Here is a 19067-nt window from a genome sequence, read left to right on the forward strand (position 1 = left end):
ATGGCGTGATCGCTTCGTTAAGTGGTTGAGTGTTGCATGTGCCTGCAATCTGAGAAAGTAAAAAATTTTACCTGTAAAAACACGAGCCCTCTTATGTATCAGGGAAATATTTCTGCCTTTCTTCTTCCTTTTTATTGCGTTCGTATTTTAAATTAGCAGTCGCAGTGACTTGACAGTGTTTTCTCTAGCATGAGTGTCATTCTGCACTGCTCCAGGGAACGTGCACCATTTTTGTGTGGATGTTTTACACATTCCTGAAGTTTGCCTTTCTTTGCAACGCAAACAATAGCAGAATGTAAACATGAAATACAGTTTTCTCCCAAAACTGACTTCTAAGCCATGCTTTCCTCTCAGATCTTCCCGAATTTGTTTCTTGGTGTGTTGGATTGAAGAGTTGTACCAATGCACTCTCATCCCTGGAGAGCTGCTGGTTGCTGCTGTTGCAGGGAGTTTGCAGTTACCGTGCCGTGGTGATGTGCTTTGGACAGACCACGCAGAACTTCCTACCTTGGAACAATCACCCCTTCATAAAGGGGAGCCTCTGCTCCCTTGCCAAAGGAGCATCTGTGCTACACAAGCCAATAAGAAATTGCAAAATGGAATACTTACAGGTAGCTGGATTGCACTAGTCATGGATAGCAGCCCACATATATTTTATTCCAGTAAATCAATGAACATTTGTCAAATAAAATTAATTGCCAACGTTTGGCTGTTTTCCTCTTCCAGCATTCCATGCTGTTGGTTTGTTTCAGAAGAGGCTGTGTGTAGTATTGATCTGAATCTAAAGAACGAGCGTGTCTATGTGGTATCTTTTTTTCTTTCTTCCTAGCTCTTTATACTAAGTCATATCCATTATGGCAATGATATATTATCAGCATTCAGCAAACAAGATAGCGTGTCGCAGGTCGCTGAGCAAAAATTTTCAGCCTCCCTTTCCACGTGAATTAACTACTATTGAAATAGTTTATTGAGATTGAGGTATTGATCACTTTTCATGCTAACCTTGGCTTAAGGGGGGAGAGGGGAGGTGGTTTTGTTCTCTTTGGAAGACGCTATGTTTAGTTAGAAAATGTATTTCATTTATTTGGGTTCTTTACAGCTGCAACGGTTTTATTGCTTGGAGAAGAGGTATCTTAGCTTTATTTTTATGACAGTATAATTATACTTTAGAAATACACTTGATTACTGTGTGTAGCAAAATTGTTCCAGTATATTGGCTTGGCCAATATTGCTATACAAACAACTTTTCAGTCAATTGAGTCTGGTAAAAAATCAATACTTTATAGCAATATTTCTAGGGAGAACTTGCTGAATCTAAATGTTTTTCCTGTTCTAAAAAGAAGGGATTTTATAGTTGTCTGACTTCCTGTTTTTCCTCTACCTTTTGATACACTGTTTTTCTTAATTAAGGAATGATAACAGTTATAGAGTTAGATACGGCAAAAACAGTTAATTATTCTTGCTTTCTGATTGCTTGTATTTTCAAAAATACGTGAGAGCATCTAAATAATCCCAAACTGTATAATCAAAAAGTGTCTTTGAATATACAAAGAATCAGAAAGCAAGAATTCTTCCACTGGTGCATAGTGGGCAGCGTGTACTCTGTCTTGAGTACAGATTGTCAAGAAAGTAATGAAATCGGCTGTAACAAAGACTGAAAGCGCCCTAGTGTCTGTCTTTTGTTTGCCCGTTGTTGTAGGTAGTTGACATCATTAACTGGGATTTCCACTTTCCACAAAGTGTTGTAAGTCCAATTCTATGAATTTTTGGAAACTCAGCTGCCATTATTTCGTGGAGGTTTGCACCTTTCCTGACAGGAGGGCCCTAAGACTGTTACACTGGTAGATGCACGACCTTCCAGCTCTGCAACGGAATTTCTAATTTTTTATCCACTATTTTATAGGAGCTGGTAGGATGGAGAATGTACAGTTTGGGCTGCTTCACAGCAGGAGAAAACTTCTGTATACCAGCACATCTATGGTATTTACTTAAATTGCTTTTTTTGAAAAAAATCGTTCACTGGTAGGTCCAAAAGACACTTAAAGTGTGTGCTTCTGTGGTGCATCTTTTAAGTCCATCATTGGCTGCAGAGCTCTGAGAGACTGTTTTGATAAGATTGCTCCTTTTTACTTCAGTGAAAGAAGGTTAAGGTTTTGGTTTGTAATGGGATGGATGCGCTCTGCCAGCCAGTCTCAGGAGTAGCTACATTAAATTATTTAGACCTAAAATCCTTAGCTGTGTGCATTGTGAACCTAAGTATTACGAAGTAGAGGTATTTATCTCTGGCAAATAATTACTCTGTGAAGCCTCTCGCATGGCATATCTGAAGTATCACTATTTCCTTCCTTTACATCCAAGCAAAAAGAATATTTTTCTCTTATTTCATGTTTTCTGGTTTTTGCTTTGCAGTTGTAGCTAATGAGAAGTGAGATGTTGAAGGAACTCTAGGGGATGGTATAGCCTTTTGTGTGTCTGGGGTTTTCTTAAAATGTGTGTTGTGTATGGTTTGTAAATCTGGATTCTGTTAGAGGAGCCTTCAGCAGCAGTAAGCTATAACGCTCTGTGTGCCGAAATAAACGTAAAGTCCCAATGATGCCTTAATTAATTTGCGAAGTTACCTAGTATCTGGGAGAGAGGGAAGAAAAGGGAGAATCGGTTATCATCTTAGCAAAATGCTCTTAAACCAGACGGCTTCACTTTAAGTTGAGTAATTGGGAAAGAAGTGGCTGTTGATGATGTGTACCGCCCAGAAGAATTGTATAGCTAGGGAAAATACGGGTAAATGCGGAAGCTTAATTTGTTTGAGCAATTTACTCAAGCAATTTTGCTGTTCGGTTGAGTTGTACATTCCAGCATATGCCCATTTCTTTATTCTCTATCGCAGCCAACCTTGGGGTGCCCCATTAGCACATTAAACATAGCGCATGGCAAGACAGCTGGGAAGTTGCTATCTCTTGCAAGACAGCCTGCAAACTGTGCCGTGCGAGTGTATTGCTGATCCACTAACATCAGCAGGGAAAAGCATCGGTTCTGGAGCGAGGAAGCTGGAGGAGATTTAGCTGTGTTTGAGAGTAAGGGAGGTGAGGTGATGTAGCTCTGTTCGCTGCAATGGTGATGGAGCAGCCGGAGTTTAACATTGCCTTGAGGAGCTTTGGCTCAGCAAGGTTTGCTCCTTGTGGCTTGTCCTATGGCTTCTCATGCAGGACGCTGCTGCTGTCATGAAGGAGCTCCCTCAAGAGGGTCTCTTCAGTCCCAGTTTGTTCTTCGAAAGGGGTAACTATCGTGCACCTCAAACGCTGCGGGAAGCCAGTCTAAATCTAAGCAGAGCTGTTGCTCTCCTCTGTTCATTCGTTTCTGTTTTTTCTGTATGAATAGGCAATACAATAACGTGCGGCTCTTTGAAATACTTTCATTCACAGATTGTTTTGGCCCTTTTGCAAAGGAGGCTAGTGTCATCCTCTGCCCATGGCAGAGGGTAAGCGCAGACAGAGAGGGAGGCGATTTCCCCAAGGTAGCGAAGCAGGGGCAGAAGCAGGAACGGAGCCCACCTCTGCAGGTTCCCAGCCTGGAGCACCGCCAGCCGACCCACGCAGCTTCATTTGTCTTGTACTTTCCAGGGGAGGTCCTCACTACATTTTATGCATGTTGCTTGTCCCAGCCTGGTGCTCGATGCAGCTCTGAAAAAAGGAAGTACAAGCAGGTTCAGTGTTTTGTTTGGCGTTAAAACAAATCTGTGGCCATGTGAAGTCTGAAAATGGCATCTCCCCACATTCTTGTGTTGCAATTGCGGAGGCATTTTCCTTTATTTCCTTTCCCAGACTACATTCATTTTCTGTTTCTTTTGTTTTGTTTTATTTTTAGTCACACTGAAAAGCACTGGAACAATAATAGCTGGACTAAGTTAGAAATACCCCACCAGATTTCTGCATATTATCATTGCCGTTTAAACAAGACTGACCAGTGATTGCTGTTCACTTGTTTCTTTTGACCCCGGCTATCACTTGCCTGCCTCATATGAAGATAAAGTACCTCCTTCAAGTCTGACAAAAACCATTCCTTTGCAGAATGGTAGCTGCAGTGAAAGTAAATAAATGAATGGACAGCAATCACAGCCTAGTTGATGAAACTGTTCAATTAAAGCACAGGCATTTACATGGTGTAATTTCCCTAAATTGCCAATGAGCCCCTTTAGACACAACCAGTGTTCAAATTGATTTCAGCATTGATTTTGGCTGAAGCTGATAAATTTCTGCTTGTTAGTTAAAGTAATTTTGCAGAAGACTTTGTACTGCAGTATTGAAGTGTTCATTTAGCTGATGGTTAAAAGAGGAGTTATTTACAGAGGGTTCTACTGTTGTTCTGAGGTGGGACAATTCCCCGGTCATCTTTTTACTTTTAATTTTTAAGCTTCAGTATACAATCAATAGGTTATTGAAACTGATTAAAATGTATCCAGCCAGCTGCCTATGGCTGTTTAATTAGAAACTGGATGATTCTTAAATTAAAGTTGGTTTGTTTGCATTGCATGCCCATGGCTTGGAAGATTAAGTGAATAGTAATCCTGAAAATTTGAGTTTGTTCTTGTTGCCAGTGAACGAGGTGGTGTGCGAGCATAGTGCAGCTTGCTTTGCAGCTCGCCCCAGCGTGGGCAATATCATCTGGTTCTTGGTTACAAATAACACTCCGTGTAGTAGAGAGTTGGTGGAATTTGCCACAGCCAAGCTATGCCAGGCTTAGAGGCAGTGACTGTTCCCTAACACAGGATACTTTCTAGAATAATGCTTTTGCTCCTAGAAGTGAATGGGAGATGACAAGTGGCAAAAGAACGTGTATTTCTGTAGGAATCCTTTTTTGCCATTATGCTGCCAGTGTTGTGTTTCGGACTCTCCTTAATCTCTGTTTGATGCCTCTGTGAAGAACGTGGGTGTAACAACACTGGCGAGGTTGACGTTGATTTTTCCATTTCTTTTCTTTGAAAATGCTCACTCCAAATGCTAAAAATTAACTGCTCAGATATCCACTGATCCTCATAAGGATGAGCCAGCCATACGCAGCTCCGATGGGTAACCACCTTCCCTGTACGCCACCACAGCTGTTATAACGACAACGGCAAGGAGCGGTACGAGAGGAGCAATGGCACAGTTGTTTCTAGCATGATGCTCATCAGGATGGTATCTCGGTGCAATCCAGTGGTGACTGAGCAGCGTAACTAACCTCACAGGGTTTGTGCTCTCAACCTGCTCCTGGGAAAGAGCAAGCTTTCTACTTGAAACTGAACCATGATTAGAAGAAAACGCTGTCAGCTATTGCAGTGAATACCTAGAAAACTTTTGCTTCTTGGCACAGTTCTCTTTTCTACTACTGGTCATTACTGAATTACTGAACAGCTCTGTTTTTCCTTAATAGTTGTTATACTGCAAGCGTCTTGAACTCATCTCTCCTGAACAAATGGTTTGATAATGCAGAAAATCCAGCTTTAGGTCTCCTTGTGGAGAGATGTAAGCATCTGAACTGCCATCACCATAGGATGTGATGTACTTTTTGGCTCACACTATTGCTTCAAATTTCTTCCAAAAATTGTGATGGGTTTACTTTGTACTGGCAGGCTTTATGCTGTGTCAGATGATGCCTGTCCATGTCAGTCCAAGCTTATGACTGCTCTGCTGTCTTTTGTTCTTTCAGCTAGTTTAAAGCCAGCAGCTGAAATACATGACTCTGTCTGCATCTGATCGGGGTTGGTCCTGCGGTGGTGAGTGACCTAGCATTGGTGATGGTGGCACCACAGGCAGCGTCAAGGCTAAGCCCTCTTCATCTTTAGTCCTTTCTGTCTGTACGGGTCTCCCGAAGGATTGGGGACTGAATTGCAATGGGATAGGTACAAGGAGAAGGACTTGTAATCCAGTTCTCAAAGGTTGACCCTGAATGCTTGGCTGCAGTGGAGAAGGAAGACCTAATAGAAGTGGTAACAGATGGAAATAGTAGTAGGTTACAGCATAAAAGAGGTGAGGGATTCATTCTGCTGTGCTTAGGTTTGGATGCCAACACCGCCTCTTTCCCACAGAAATGGGTTAAGGGAGACATTTTGCTATTCTGCATTTTCTTTATGCAGCTTCTAGTGCCAATTTTGCTCTTTTGAAAAGTTTAAAATGTAGAGACAAGTATTTTTTGTTCGTTTTCTAGTTTAACAACAAATCATTTTGCAATCAGTACTCAAGCATCTGTAATGGGATTTTAGACAGAGGGGAGGTTGGCGTAGATTGCTGTTTGAACTAGCACAGTCCCCATAAAAGCTCCTTTTTACAACTGCTGTGCACTTTGGATTTCCTGTTTTAACAGCCAGAGAGTCAGGCTAATGTGTTTGTCTATTGCAGAAGGCAACAACTGTCAGAGTGTTTATTTCCTAGAAACAATTTGAATCTGTTTCTTTAGATGGCCATCTGAGTACGTGACAATTCTATCATTAGACTGCCAGAGTCTGACCAGGAGCACGACAGACAGTGGCAGTACTAGGAAAAAAGAGGCGAGGGGGGGGAGAAAAAATGAACAGTAAACCAAATCTGTGGGTGATTTGCTGCATATAGTTTGCAGCTGGTGACTGGCATGTCGTTCTGCAATGCATAACACTTAGAGAATTGTATTCATCTTGCACGACACTGACACAGTCATTTTGCTCTAGGTTATTTCTCACAGGGCAGGAAAATGTTCAGTTAGACTTCATTTGGTGCCCTTACATCTGAAGGCGCGGCGTGCTACAACCGTAGCTTTTTGTGTTAACTTTTTAACTCAAATAAGAAACCTAGGCCTTCTCTGTGTATGTTCGCTTCCGTTAGGAAATACTCTGCCTCAGTCCCAGAGACCTTTTGTGCGTGTTAGTCTGTGTGTCAAGCGAGGAGGGTGTCTGGAGGACCTCCTCTGCAGTTCATCAGTGCAGTGCGACAGGTGGGCTGATACAGATACGGGGAAACGGGACAGTATTTGCCATTCTTGTCGAGCGAAAGGATGTCTTGATGTTTTTAACAAACGTGTATAATGAATACATGCCAAGGTGTGAAGCAGAAGGAAACGCATCTGGGAGAAAGGACCTGAAATATTTACTTTTATTTTTACTTTGTGGCCTCAGGTTGCCACCTTGGGAGGCTCAGATTGGACATTAGGAGAAACCTCTTCGCCAGTAAGATGGTGCAGCACTGTAACAGGGCACGAGAGAGGCAGGGGATCTCCATCCTTGGGGCTTTCAGCACGGAGCTGGACAAAGCTATGGCTGAGCTCATCTGCTGCTACGGTCCCACTTCAAGAGGGAGGCTGGATTAGATGGTGTGCAGAGGTCGCTTTCAACCACGCTTTCATCTGCTAAAAGCATCGTTTGGCAGAATGACACACCAACACTTGTAAGCCAGTAGAGCTACAGCAGATCGGAGTTTGTGGCATTAGCCGTAAGTTCCTCTGGTACCTCGACCGGAGGGGAGCTTTGCATCCCTGCATCCTGCAGCCACATCGCTGATGTAACGGTACTGTCAGTATATCATTTTGTCATATTTGCTGATGTTAGTTATATTTCTAGAAAGGGAAGGGACTGACTCATTGGCATAGCAGACAGGTCATGGCTTTCCCTTGAATCATTTGGTCTTGCCAAGGAATATCTTATTGATTAGAAATTGTTTCGGTGTCTATTGGGGGAAAAATAGAAAAATATATCCTGGTAGCCAGAGTGAACTGATGGGAAGCAGGACCTTCTGCGTGGTAGGCTGCTTCAGTGCTTTTTTGCATCAGCATTAGCAGCATGATGTAGTAATTTTAATGAATTTATGCTTCTAGGTAGAGACTGCATTTATTTTGAGTTTTCAGATAATAGTAAACTCGGTCTGTAGTAAAACGTTATTGTATATGTTAGGAAAAGCTGTTTGAGAAGGGTCGGGGATCTCTGAGTACTCAGTCCGTGCTTCTGATGTGACCATCCTTAATCACTCGTGTGTGGGCAAATGCTGTACAATTAAAAATTGGAAAACAAATTGAAAATTGCTGTTTCTCTTGAGTGCCTGTGTGTTGAAACCTGAAGTTAGTTCTTTGCTTGCCCTGGAAGAGATTATACCACAATCGCAGCAAGTAATGCAGCTCCCTACTGTGCTTTTAGGTAAAATTTCTCACAGGGAGAATATAAAATTGTTAGTCTTAGCAAGTTGAAAGAGGGAGAAATTTTTTGTTTTACATCTAAGCTATTTATTAAGAAGCTTGTGCATGTTCTGTTTGGTTAGTTTTGTTTGATTTACTAAGCGAGTAGAAACTCACTATATTCAGTGTATGACATTTTTAGCATTAAATATTAGGATGGGCTATGGTTTATTCCATAAAGAGGTTTGAGCCGAAGCATCTTACATCTCTCCTCTGGTTTTCTTTGCAGTAGCCTCAGGAAGAACAAAGGTAGCTGGATTTCACATTGCCTGCTTTTTTTCCCCCCCTTTTCTTTTAAAACAGAAACCAGCTGCTTCTGATGCCTTCGTTTTTTAATTTGCTTTCCTGTAGAAACACTTCTTATATATGGGGGGAGAGATGCCGACGAGTTGGCAGTTCCCCCAAAGCCCTATTCTAGTTTTCCATGATATTGATTTTTATTTTCTGGAACACAAGGGATGCACACGCCGTACTCCGCAGTCCGTCAGAAGTTTTTCTGGCTTAGCTGGAGGGCTTTGCTCAAGCAGAGCGCGCGCTTGCTCACGCCGTCTTTCTTATTCCCCAGAATAACCCAGCTTTCGCCACGGAGCTGGGCACGCCGCCTTTGCAGCACTCCCCGAGGGGCACTCTTGATTTTCAGAGTCGAGGAGACAAAGTTATGTTAAAGGACTTGGCTCGCGTGGGTCCCTTCAGGGCTTTAAACGTCTAGGGATATGGTTAATAGTCAAGGTTAATAAAATATTTGACACAACTGTGCCAGTCTTGCTTAGAAGCTCTCCATTGTAATGGATGTAGGGGGCTCAGAATAACGAACTCTAGTGGGAATGTGAAGGAAGAGATTTAAATTTCTTTTCCCCAGTGGGAATGTTTCAAAATACGCGGTGTTTGAAGTCTGCCTGTCCTCTCCTTACACAACGTGCGGCAGCTTTGTGCCAGCCTCTCTGCATCGCGTGCCCGCATGCGTTCACCAGGAGAACTTCCCAAAAGGAGATGCCGGCCGCTTCCTCCGTCTCGCGTTAGCATGCTGCGCCAGGGCGGGGGGGAAGGAAGGCCCCCCAAAACTCACCTGCTCCCTGTCGAGCTTCCAGCTTTCTTGCTCCATTTTTCCCCTCTTTCTTGGAGCTCGTGCAGGGCTTTCTATCGCGCTGCCTCTATTGCTGGGATATTTTTTTTTTTTCCTGAGGAGTTCTGAAAGTTGCTGCTTTCTTTCCTCCATCTTCCCTGAAGATTTCTGCCCTCTTCCGTGAAACCTATAAAAATTTTGTTGGGAGAGTTACTAATCTGAGTTATTAAAACTTAGTTTTAATTAAACAACAATCTCTTAACTTGGTCCCTGCACCAGGTACCGCTAATGTGTATAAGGGGTGCGCCTGCGCTTACTCCTTCCCTCCGTGCTGGTCATCACCTTTCTCCTCATCTGGCGAGTATTACATCGGTTACTCAAATCGAGTGCAGGTTTTGTCCCTTATCTGTATTGGACATTGAAACAAAAATACACTTCTGAGCATCAAGAAAGAACAGTTTGCTTCCATGAAGAGTTTTCGTTTTCTGGGGAAAATGAGTATGAGTTATTTTCTTGTTTCCCATATATATTCTGAGACTAAGATACCATTTTCAACCGCTAGCCTTTACTGTTCACTTTGAAGGTGTCACCACAGATCGGTTTAAGATATCTACAACTTTTTGCACTATCTGGTCTTTTTACAGACGCACAACGCCTATTTACAGTCAGACTTTGGTGAATTTGAAAAAAATTCATTGTCTTGTAGGAATCCCAAAATGGATTCCTGAGCTTTGCTTTTTTTAATAACTTTAATCGTGATCCTCAGCCTAAAATAATGCTGTGGCTCCAATAGTTAACAACTGCCTCTTTTTAAATAAAATTAAAAAATAGTTAGGTGCAGGGTATTGGATTTGCAGTTTCTTTATGTGCAGAAATAGGGCACCAAACGAATTGTCTGATCGCTGTTGTGTTTATTTTTCTACTATTTTAATAAATACTATGTCATTATTTTAAAATGTATATTTAGAAAGTATTTTTAGTCCTGAGAAAGTTGTTATTATGGTGGTTATTAATCTCATAGCATTTCCATCAATTTGCACTTAAAATAATAGAACATGAAGTTGATGGTAGATGCAATTCTCCAACTAAACCGAGCAGGATCTGGATCAGGCCCTGCATAAGAACATAGTCTTCATTTGTCCCGATGTCCGTTCGGAGCTTCCTCTCCGGAGAGTACGAAGAGCACTCCGTGCCTGGTATTTGTCTTATAAATTCCTAATTAACTAAGAGAGAGAGAGGGAAGGCGCATTGGAGCCCCTTCCTGCACTTGGCAAATCGCAACAAAATTTAAATAATAAGTTTTTCTATTTTTTAATGGTTGACACTGGTATCAAGTGTTCAAAATTACTTTTTAAGCTTCCGATTGCAGAAGTTGGCGCTCTCTGATGTAGTACTGTCTCTTCGATTTCTCCTTACCAATAAATGAGTTATAGCCACCTATTCTCAATCATGTTACAGCTTTTGCAGTGGGTCAAAAGCAAACCCCAAACAAACCCCAAGAAAAAAGGGCGGAAGAATGAACTTGTCTTCCCAGAGCCCGTTTGTGCAAGGAATGAAATTTCAGAAACGTCAAAACAGTGTTTTCCTTAAATATTTTGCATTTCAATGTATTTAATTTCTGCTCTTTACATTTGTCTTTTAAGTAGTTCAGCAGCTATTTAGCAACTGTTTTCAGTCGTCTTTAACATCCCCTTGTCTTTACTGTTAGGCACTGCTCAAATGCATTCCTAGCAAGAGGAGCTGCTGTTGTAGCTGTTTATTAGGCGACATCATTTGCCAGCCATCCTGGAGGATTTTTAAGTGCGTGTTCACTGAAATGTACAGCGTTGCTGAGGAACCTTCTGCATTTTGCTGCTTTGGTTCGTCTAATGATCTGGTTCTACAATGATGAGTTTGTTTACTTACTTTTGGAGGTGACACTGAAATCTGTGAGAGCTGACCCTTGAGACGAGACTTCACGTTCCTTATAGAGTATGAATATTAGTTTAATCTCCTCGTAGACATCCATAGACTTACTGATGGGTGCAGTATGCACAAAAAGCATGTTTTTCTTCATGCTGCGCACATTATTCTGTAGGATTTCTTTTTTAGTGCATCCTTTTGAAGGTACTGAATCTTCAGGCTTTAGCTGTGCTGACTGTAACCAAAATGATCAATTCCAACTTACAGTTCTACATCATATCTAACAAAAACGTTTTCCCTACACACTCATTGGAACGGGTAATTACTGTAGCAACTACAGACTAATTTGAAGTGTTAGCTGTTAATTAAAACACTACAGAGGTGTAGGGTTGTCTTTTGGTGTAACCAAAGCTCCTATTCAAACTCCATTAATCACTTTACAGTTATTGTGTTGAGGAAGGTCGGGACAATCGAGATGCCGGATCAGCCTGGAGTAAACAAATTCCTTTCCTCCCAGGTAGCATGCCATTTGCAAGGCCACTGGACACACTGTACCCATGGGCACGGTGTCTCCTTTGTGATCCAATTCTCAGCGATAATTAAATGTTAAATTGGTACTGTCAGTGCTCTGTAAACCAAACCAGGTATCTGCCCTCTGCTGGAAATTTAACCCAAACTTCCACGGATGAATTAGCGTGCATCATAATTAAATAATCAAGTCTTCCCTTTTAATTCACTTGGAAACAGGAGATCTCTCTCATGGAAAAAAGATCAGCTTTCTTGACAAGCTAATTAAGTTGCCAAACTGTCCGGCACAGTACATATTAAGCTAACAGACGTTAAGCATGCTATCTCAACCTGTTCATTTTCTTATCATTTCTGATGATCTTAAGTCCATAATGTTTTGCCACTGTTGATTCATCCATAGTTACAGCAGAGTTCATTTACTCCGTTGGATTCGTTGATTATGCATTCAGCCACCAGTCTGTCGGAGCTTCCTCTGATGATTTTTGCTTTTTGCGTGTTGTGCTGGTATTAAATAACACTGATTTTTGGTATGCCTTTTTAAACTGTGTTTGTTCCTAAAAGCTAATGCCACTTGGTTACATAAATGTTTATCCATGAGTTATTAAATTAAGGTGAAGTTTTTAGAAACTTCTGAGCTATTAACAGAAATTATATAAGCGCTCAGGATTATAAATAAGATTAAACAACAGTCTCGCCCTATATTATGTATGATTTTGCATGCCAAAAAAAAACCTATTAAAGCTTTTCTTCTCCAGTAATAATTGCTAGAGGTATACAGTGGTAAAATATTATAATTCTTTAAAGTTAGTGCCACATATATGACATTACTGTGCATGGTGTCATAAATCAGTATGAGACAATAAAACTAGTGAAGAGGAAAACCTTTAATGGTTTTGTTTTTATGCAAAATTACATCGGATTTTTAGTAGACATTTTTTTCGCCTACCTTTTTATTTTCTTACGAGTTCATGGTTAGGAATACACAAGTCATTGTTAAATAGCCAATTATAAATGTTTGTCTTCAGAAATTAAGACAAACTGCTCTGGAAAGACTGGGGAAAATTATTTTGGGTACACGTGAGCATTAACAATAATGCTTTCTAAGCTTATATGCGCACGCACGTGCTAATCTTAAATACAAATGCAGAAAGTTCATTTCGCTCCTATTTTGTGTGGGTCCTGAGGTTATGACAAAGAATCAGTCATTACCTGGTTTACTTCCCTTTGATTGATACAGCATGTATCTCACTGTCTTACCACCAAAAAATACCCATAGGACTGGCAAACTTGCATGATAGACCTTGTTTTACGTGAAGATTCTGAATAATGGATATATCATAATTTTATTTCATTGAAAAAAAAAAAAGTGAAAGCGGATAAATTCATACTTAGAAGTTTGCTGTTACACCGTCCAAAAGTCTTCAATGTGTAGATTTTTATATAAAAGGTACAGAAGTAAAAACCTACTAAACGGTTTCTTTGTGCGTGTATTCTTTTGATCAATTGTTTTCATCCGTCTTTCGAAATGCTATATAAAATTGGTTTAACGCAAAATGTATTAGCTCCAAGTCATTTTCCTGTGAAATTAGTGTATACGTGTTGCACATATGTATAGAGGTAATTTTATGTGATCTCAAGTTATTTAATTTTTCCCCTCATGCAGGGCCTATCATGTCCCTAGTGGAAAAATACTAGCAGTAAAGGTAAGATATTACAGTAATTTTCTTTCTCTTTCGTTCTCTCTGTTCTTTCTTGACCTTGGTTTCCTTCCCCTCCCTCTGATTGTTAGATCTCAATTTGTTTTATTACATTGAAGTCCACGTTGTTTATGCAGCAAAACTCTAGTCCATAAATCTGGTCATTCCAAACGAGCACAGAGTTCCCAGGATCCAGGTTTCGCCCACCGGGAATTGCTTGGCACCGTGTGTAGGTACCACCACGTCTTCCCCTGGGGTTACGTGGATGCAGTCGTGGTTTGAGCCTCTCCAGCGACTGACGGAGATGCTGCTTCACCGTCCTGAGCCCGGCGTTACATGAGCGGGGATGGAAAGGTCGCGGGATGTCAGCCTGTACCTTCCTCTGCTGATGCCAAACTGTCCCCAGGGGCGTATTCTTGAGTGGCTCTGCAACCTCATTTTTAAATAAAGAGAATTTCCCTCTTTTTCTTTGGGATAATACTCTGTTTTCCTAGGAGATTTTTGTGGGTTTAACAGGTTTGTTTATTTTCATGTCCCATCCCCCCCGATTGTTTTTTATCCAGCTGATTTGGCTTTTTTTCCCCTTGTTAGCATTCTTTGCAGTGAAGCTGTATACTGTAGTGTTAGGTGGCCAGATAAATACCAGTCTTGTCTAAAGTTCCGTTAAAGCTGTGGTAAACTAACAGCGCAACTCTGACAACAGTATGCCAACTCTTGTATGTAATTTGTTAAATTAGATTAAATTTGTAGATTGAATTATTAATACAGTTAATCTATACAAAAATACTGAAATATGTCCTTTTTTAGTATATCAAACAAATTTTTTTTTTAATTTGGCGATTTTGTTAAAGCTCAAAGCAGTAGAGAGTTTTGGAAAACAAATTAATTGTTGCATTCATACAACTCCACTTAATAGTTTGGAATATAAAAATATATTTTAAAAAATGTAATTTATGGAATAATTACTTAGAAAACTGTAAAATGGGCTTTTTGTCTCATTTCTTTTTTTCACTGTCTTTATTTAATCATTACATTCTGGTGTAACCGAGTCAAACTAGAAGAATGCGGGAGTAGGAGAGGAGGGCAAGAGGAGTGATGGGAGCCAGTTGCTGCAAGCAGTAATTGGTGTTAAATGGAATTTAAAGGTATAAGATTATAGTAAGACTTCAAATGAAGCATTTATATTTACCGGGCAGTATTTACATGTATGGATAACTTTGAGATTTGGGCTCAGATTATTGTCTTGCGGTTCCCATCAGAATTGCTGAAAGGAGATTCTGCTCATGTTTCGACTTTGCTGAGGATCACATAAATGCCTTCGCCCTTCACTAGGAGAAATGCTTTTGACTTTCCAATGAATTGAAGAAAAGCACATGTTTCCTACTGGATTTGAAATGATTCTCTACGTGTGGAAAATATGGAAATTGAAATAACATCCAAATAACTTCTAATTATATGGAGTACAAATATCACTTGAAAAAGTTTTTGGAAAAGTCATTTTGAAAAAGTCCTTTCAAGTGGTATCTGTCATTCCTAAACCTGTTATGAGCAGTTGGAGTAAGAGAAGAATTCTCTGAGTTGTAATAGGCACAAAAATGCAGAAAACTTTAATAATCAAAAATATTTTTTATTACAACTTCCAATGTGGAACTAAAAAAGCTCTTCCCCTAAATGCTGGGGTTGTGTAAGGATGCTGCTTTTCCCGGGTACCTACTGCACTGCTTCCTCAAATCATCCTTTTCAAGCTCTACAGAGAGCATCTTCTGTGGCGGCTCCGACGTTGCTGCTCTGCCACCCGCCCCGTGCTGCGGCGGGGCTGGCGGTGCCCTCGGAAGCTGCCTGGAGATGAGGTGGAGCAAGAGAAAAATCACACAGGCAGGAGGGGAAATGAGTTCACCCTTTGCAAGGTTAATTGAAATCACCTCCCTGTGGCAAAAAATCCTTTCCCCCCAGCAATTTCACCTCCTTGTTTCCCTTAGAGTCCAAGGGTTTGGTTAGTCCTGGTGGATAATTAGCATCCTGAAGATTTGGGGAAGTGGGTTCTCTTGTAGATAGTACCCATGGAGGTCCTGTCACTCTCAGTTATACTTTTTTAGTGTGATTTCCGAAGAAATATTGCGTCAACACGTGTGTATTGTCGTAGTTTAAAATGACATGCCCACAAACTGGAGGTCAGGAAACCTGCTATGATAGTGATCGTGCCGGCTTGCTCTAGTAAGAAAATTACTGAACGCATCTATGGCTCGGCATACCCCGCAATAAAAAGAGGGTGGTAGTGCCAGCGTCTTGACACGATCCTCACGAGGATCAGGGGTTTTGACAGAAGATTGCCACGCTAAAAGGGACGTCACTGGGTGGATCTGTGAAAGCAGAGCTCTGCATTTTTGGGGGCTTTTTTTGACAATAATATACAGATCTGATAGGGCAGGATAACATTCTGAAAACCTGTTGATTAAAATGCTTTCAGCTGGTAGATAATCTTGCAAATATGTTGAACAGGAAAACAAAGCAATGCTGATACCTATGTTATAGACCAAAGCGATGTCATGACATAGTTTATGTAAACTTTACAGATAGATAATGTGCAGAGGATTTAATAGCTTTTTCTAAGGTAACTTTTTTCCTAATTAGAGGGGAAAATCCGAATGAAAAATTTGAGCAAGTGCTGGCTGATTGCCATTCTTCAACTGCTTTTAGTTTCTCCTGCTCTTAAGCTAGCATTTAAATGGACCATTTGATTAATCATTTGTATACTGACTGTAATACTCCCAAATTTCCTTTGAGTTGTACATACTGTAAAAGACAATTATGTCGCCACAGATTAAATAAGTGAATTAAAACAGAATAGCAGCTTAATTTGACCTGTGATTTTGCTCTCGTTCCCTTTAGTGGAACGTATGCCACTCCAGCAAATAGATGAAGTCATCCATGACAGCTTGTGATGAATTGCCGTATTTATACTGTATATTTTAATAGCCTCACACTAATTTAAATTGAGCACAGAGTAAATTATAATTCAGTCACTTGACTGCTTGTATTTAACTTGACAACTCATCCTTATTTGTCTTGGAGGTGTAGTGGAGAGCAGAGAAATATGCTCAGGTATTCCTCTTTTAAAAATTAACCCTTTCCACTTGAAACGTTAGGTACGTTGAGTTCCTGCACGTTATAAGCGTGCTAAGTGGTTCCAAGATTGCTGCATTTTAGGCAGGAACTTAATAAGGAAGATGTGCAGGAGTGCTCGGAGCCCCTTGCTGAATCCCAGAGGACTACTGTGTCATTTAAATTTAAAAAAAGGGAAAAAAAAAAATGCTCCCCTTGTCTAGGATCCTTCTCCAGCTCTACCTGTGAGGCACCACTTCAACTAGTTTTGAAATCAGGGCAGATCCGTCCATCTAGATCCGTCCTGGCCATCCGCATCCCCAGGCTCGGTTGCCCCTTGGCAAGCGTGGGTGGCTGGGGACCGCTGACCAGCGGCAACCTGCCGAGCTCCTCTGCTCCTCGGCCTTTGGTTGGTAGCTTCTGGTGCAAACTTGTCAAGAAATTCTGCTCCCGCATGTGTTGAACGGTGAGGTGTGAACTCACAGCGTGTTATTCTATGCCTGCTGAATTCAGTTTCACTTTTCTGCTCTCAATAATTCTGAGAAAATCACGGTGATTTTTTTTCTACGAAGTTCTTTCCAAAGGTGCCGTTTTGGAAAAGTTTATTGTTTAATGTTACATCGCATTTGCTCACCTGTGTTACGGTTGTGGAAGCTGCAGCCAAATCCTTCTTCATAGCTTCTTCCTTGGTAGCAATGGGCTTGAGGAGGTTTTTGGGTTCTTTTTTTTTTTTTTTGTGGTTTGGTTTTTTGTTGTTGTTGTTGGTTTTTTGTTTTTTGCTTTTTTTGGTATAACACTGTGCCAGTCCGTGCTTAACACTGTCAGCTCACATATGCTTGCATTTCATTCACATATTGGTATATTTTTTCACATATTCTTATATATCTTATATTCTCACCCATACAAACTTCGTTTTCTAAATAGGCTTGGAAATTTTATACAAAAGGAGTATGACCATGGAGATTACAAATGACAAATGCCGATTAGGGTGGTGCTATAGACATATTTTTTTCCTCTTTCTGCCCCTGTTGCAATGCTGTAAACAACATAAGGTTCCTCCAGCCTTGACATCAGGTGGGTGCCTCTCCTGTGTTCCAAGTCACGCAAGCCACACGTGTGTAGATGGGAGAAAACACTTCTGTACAGTAGTTATGCAGAGAAAGCGAGACAGCGGTCTCTCCTGATTTATTTTGTGCTGACGGATGCTTGCCATACCGTTGCAGTGCAGTTCTGTACGTGCCCTGCCCTGTAGTATCCTGACCACTTGTAAATAGGGAAGCTCTGCTTTTCCAGGTTATCCTCACTGTTAGAATGCAGGTTCTGTATGTAATTATAGTTAATGCAAATCAGCCAGCGACCTTTCCTCATGCCAGGTCATGGTTGATTGGATGTCAGTGATGTATTTGGCGCTGATCATGCTAACTAGTCGTTGCTCAGGTCGGCGAAGCCTTCGCAGTGAACGAGGCAGGGAAATTTCTCACTGTGAGTAGAATTTAGTGAGATAAAATTTAATTTTAGACTGTTGGCAAGATTAAATTCTGTTAATATTCAATGGGGAAACCTGATGGTATTCCAGTAAATTATTTTAAGTTTTTCACGCTGGAAAAATGTAAGTGAATATTGTTGGCAAATGATTATTGATCTAGACAAGTGTGTTAAACGTTTCTTGGCAGCCCTGTATTACACTTACAATTTAGTTTAGTGACAGCTTTTATAAATAACCCTAAAGCAAACTCTTGATAGAAACAGGTTATCGTTTTTTCTTTTAGACAGATTTTGATACCGTAAAATGCGTGTTTGGAAATGGTCTCTGTGTATTTTGTTTCGTCAGCAGTATACGTAGCCTATAATATCTATTCTGCTAATTCTGCAAATTGACTGGATTTTGCTTCCCTTTAGCTTAAAGTATTAAACCGTGAAATATTGTGCGATAGCAGATGGAGCCTGGCTAAATGCATTTGGAGTCCATTTTGCTTTATATAGTAGTACTTAATAATTAAGCGTGCAGCTCTTCAAATAATCATGGCAAAGAATTGTTTCTAAAAGTTGACTTTCAGCACTGGTTCTGTCAGAACCAGCATCCTTATTAAGAGGATCTGTCCTGAAAATCCTGAAAACTTGTAACTGCAGGCGCTGCACCCCGCCTTCCCCGCAGCACTTGGTACTTTAGTCCTGGGGAGCGGCCGGGCTCAAAATGATGAAAAAGGAGGGCATGGATGCAGGAGGCAGCAGACAAGCGTGGCGGTGAGCGGCTGGTTAGCGCTGCTGAGTGCTCAGGGTCGTGTTGTTTGTAGTTGTTTTGAGGAATGCTTTGGTGATGCTTACCTAAGCATCTGTACCATCTGCTAGCATCTGCATTTTTTTTTTTTTCTGTATATTTAACACTTTTCTATGTTTCATACAACGTTAGGAATTTATATAAAAAGGCGGGTAAATATTAAAGAAACTGGAACTGTGAGAGTGGTGGCAGGCGACGCTCCTTTAAGGCACCGCTGAGATGTTCAGAGATGCTTTCAATACTACGGTACCTATTTAGAGTTGACATCGGCACGCTCGGCAAGGCCTGCTGGGGTCACAGCCTTCCAGGCCTTTTCACAAGGCGCCTT

The 19067-nt window shown here is 41.0% G+C and overlaps 1 protein-coding gene across 8 annotated transcripts in view; it reads left to right on the forward strand.

The window, feature by feature from the left end:
• The window catches only part of MAP2K5 (mitogen-activated protein kinase kinase 5), a 140837-nt gene that overhangs the window by 32276 nt on the left and 89494 nt on the right, over window positions 1–19067 (forward strand). For all 8 annotated transcript variants that reach the window (XR_015701397.1, XM_087744317.1, XM_087744318.1 and 5 more), the window contains one exon: window positions 13326–13365. Coding sequence is in view for 7 of the 8 variants with exons in the window: in XM_087744317.1 (XP_087600443.1) it covers window positions 13326–13365 (40 nt within the window). In the remaining variant the exon portion in view is untranslated. The remainder of the gene's footprint in view (window positions 1–13325; window positions 13366–19067) is intronic.

The sequence above is a fragment of the Nipponia nippon genome, unplaced genomic scaffold (genome assembly GCF_047370975.1).
Source record: "Nipponia nippon isolate SJK-2023a ecotype South Korea unplaced genomic scaffold, ASM4737097v1 scaffold_9, whole genome shotgun sequence".
In the NCBI taxonomy this organism is placed as follows: domain Eukaryota; kingdom Metazoa; phylum Chordata; class Aves; order Pelecaniformes; family Threskiornithidae; genus Nipponia; species Nipponia nippon.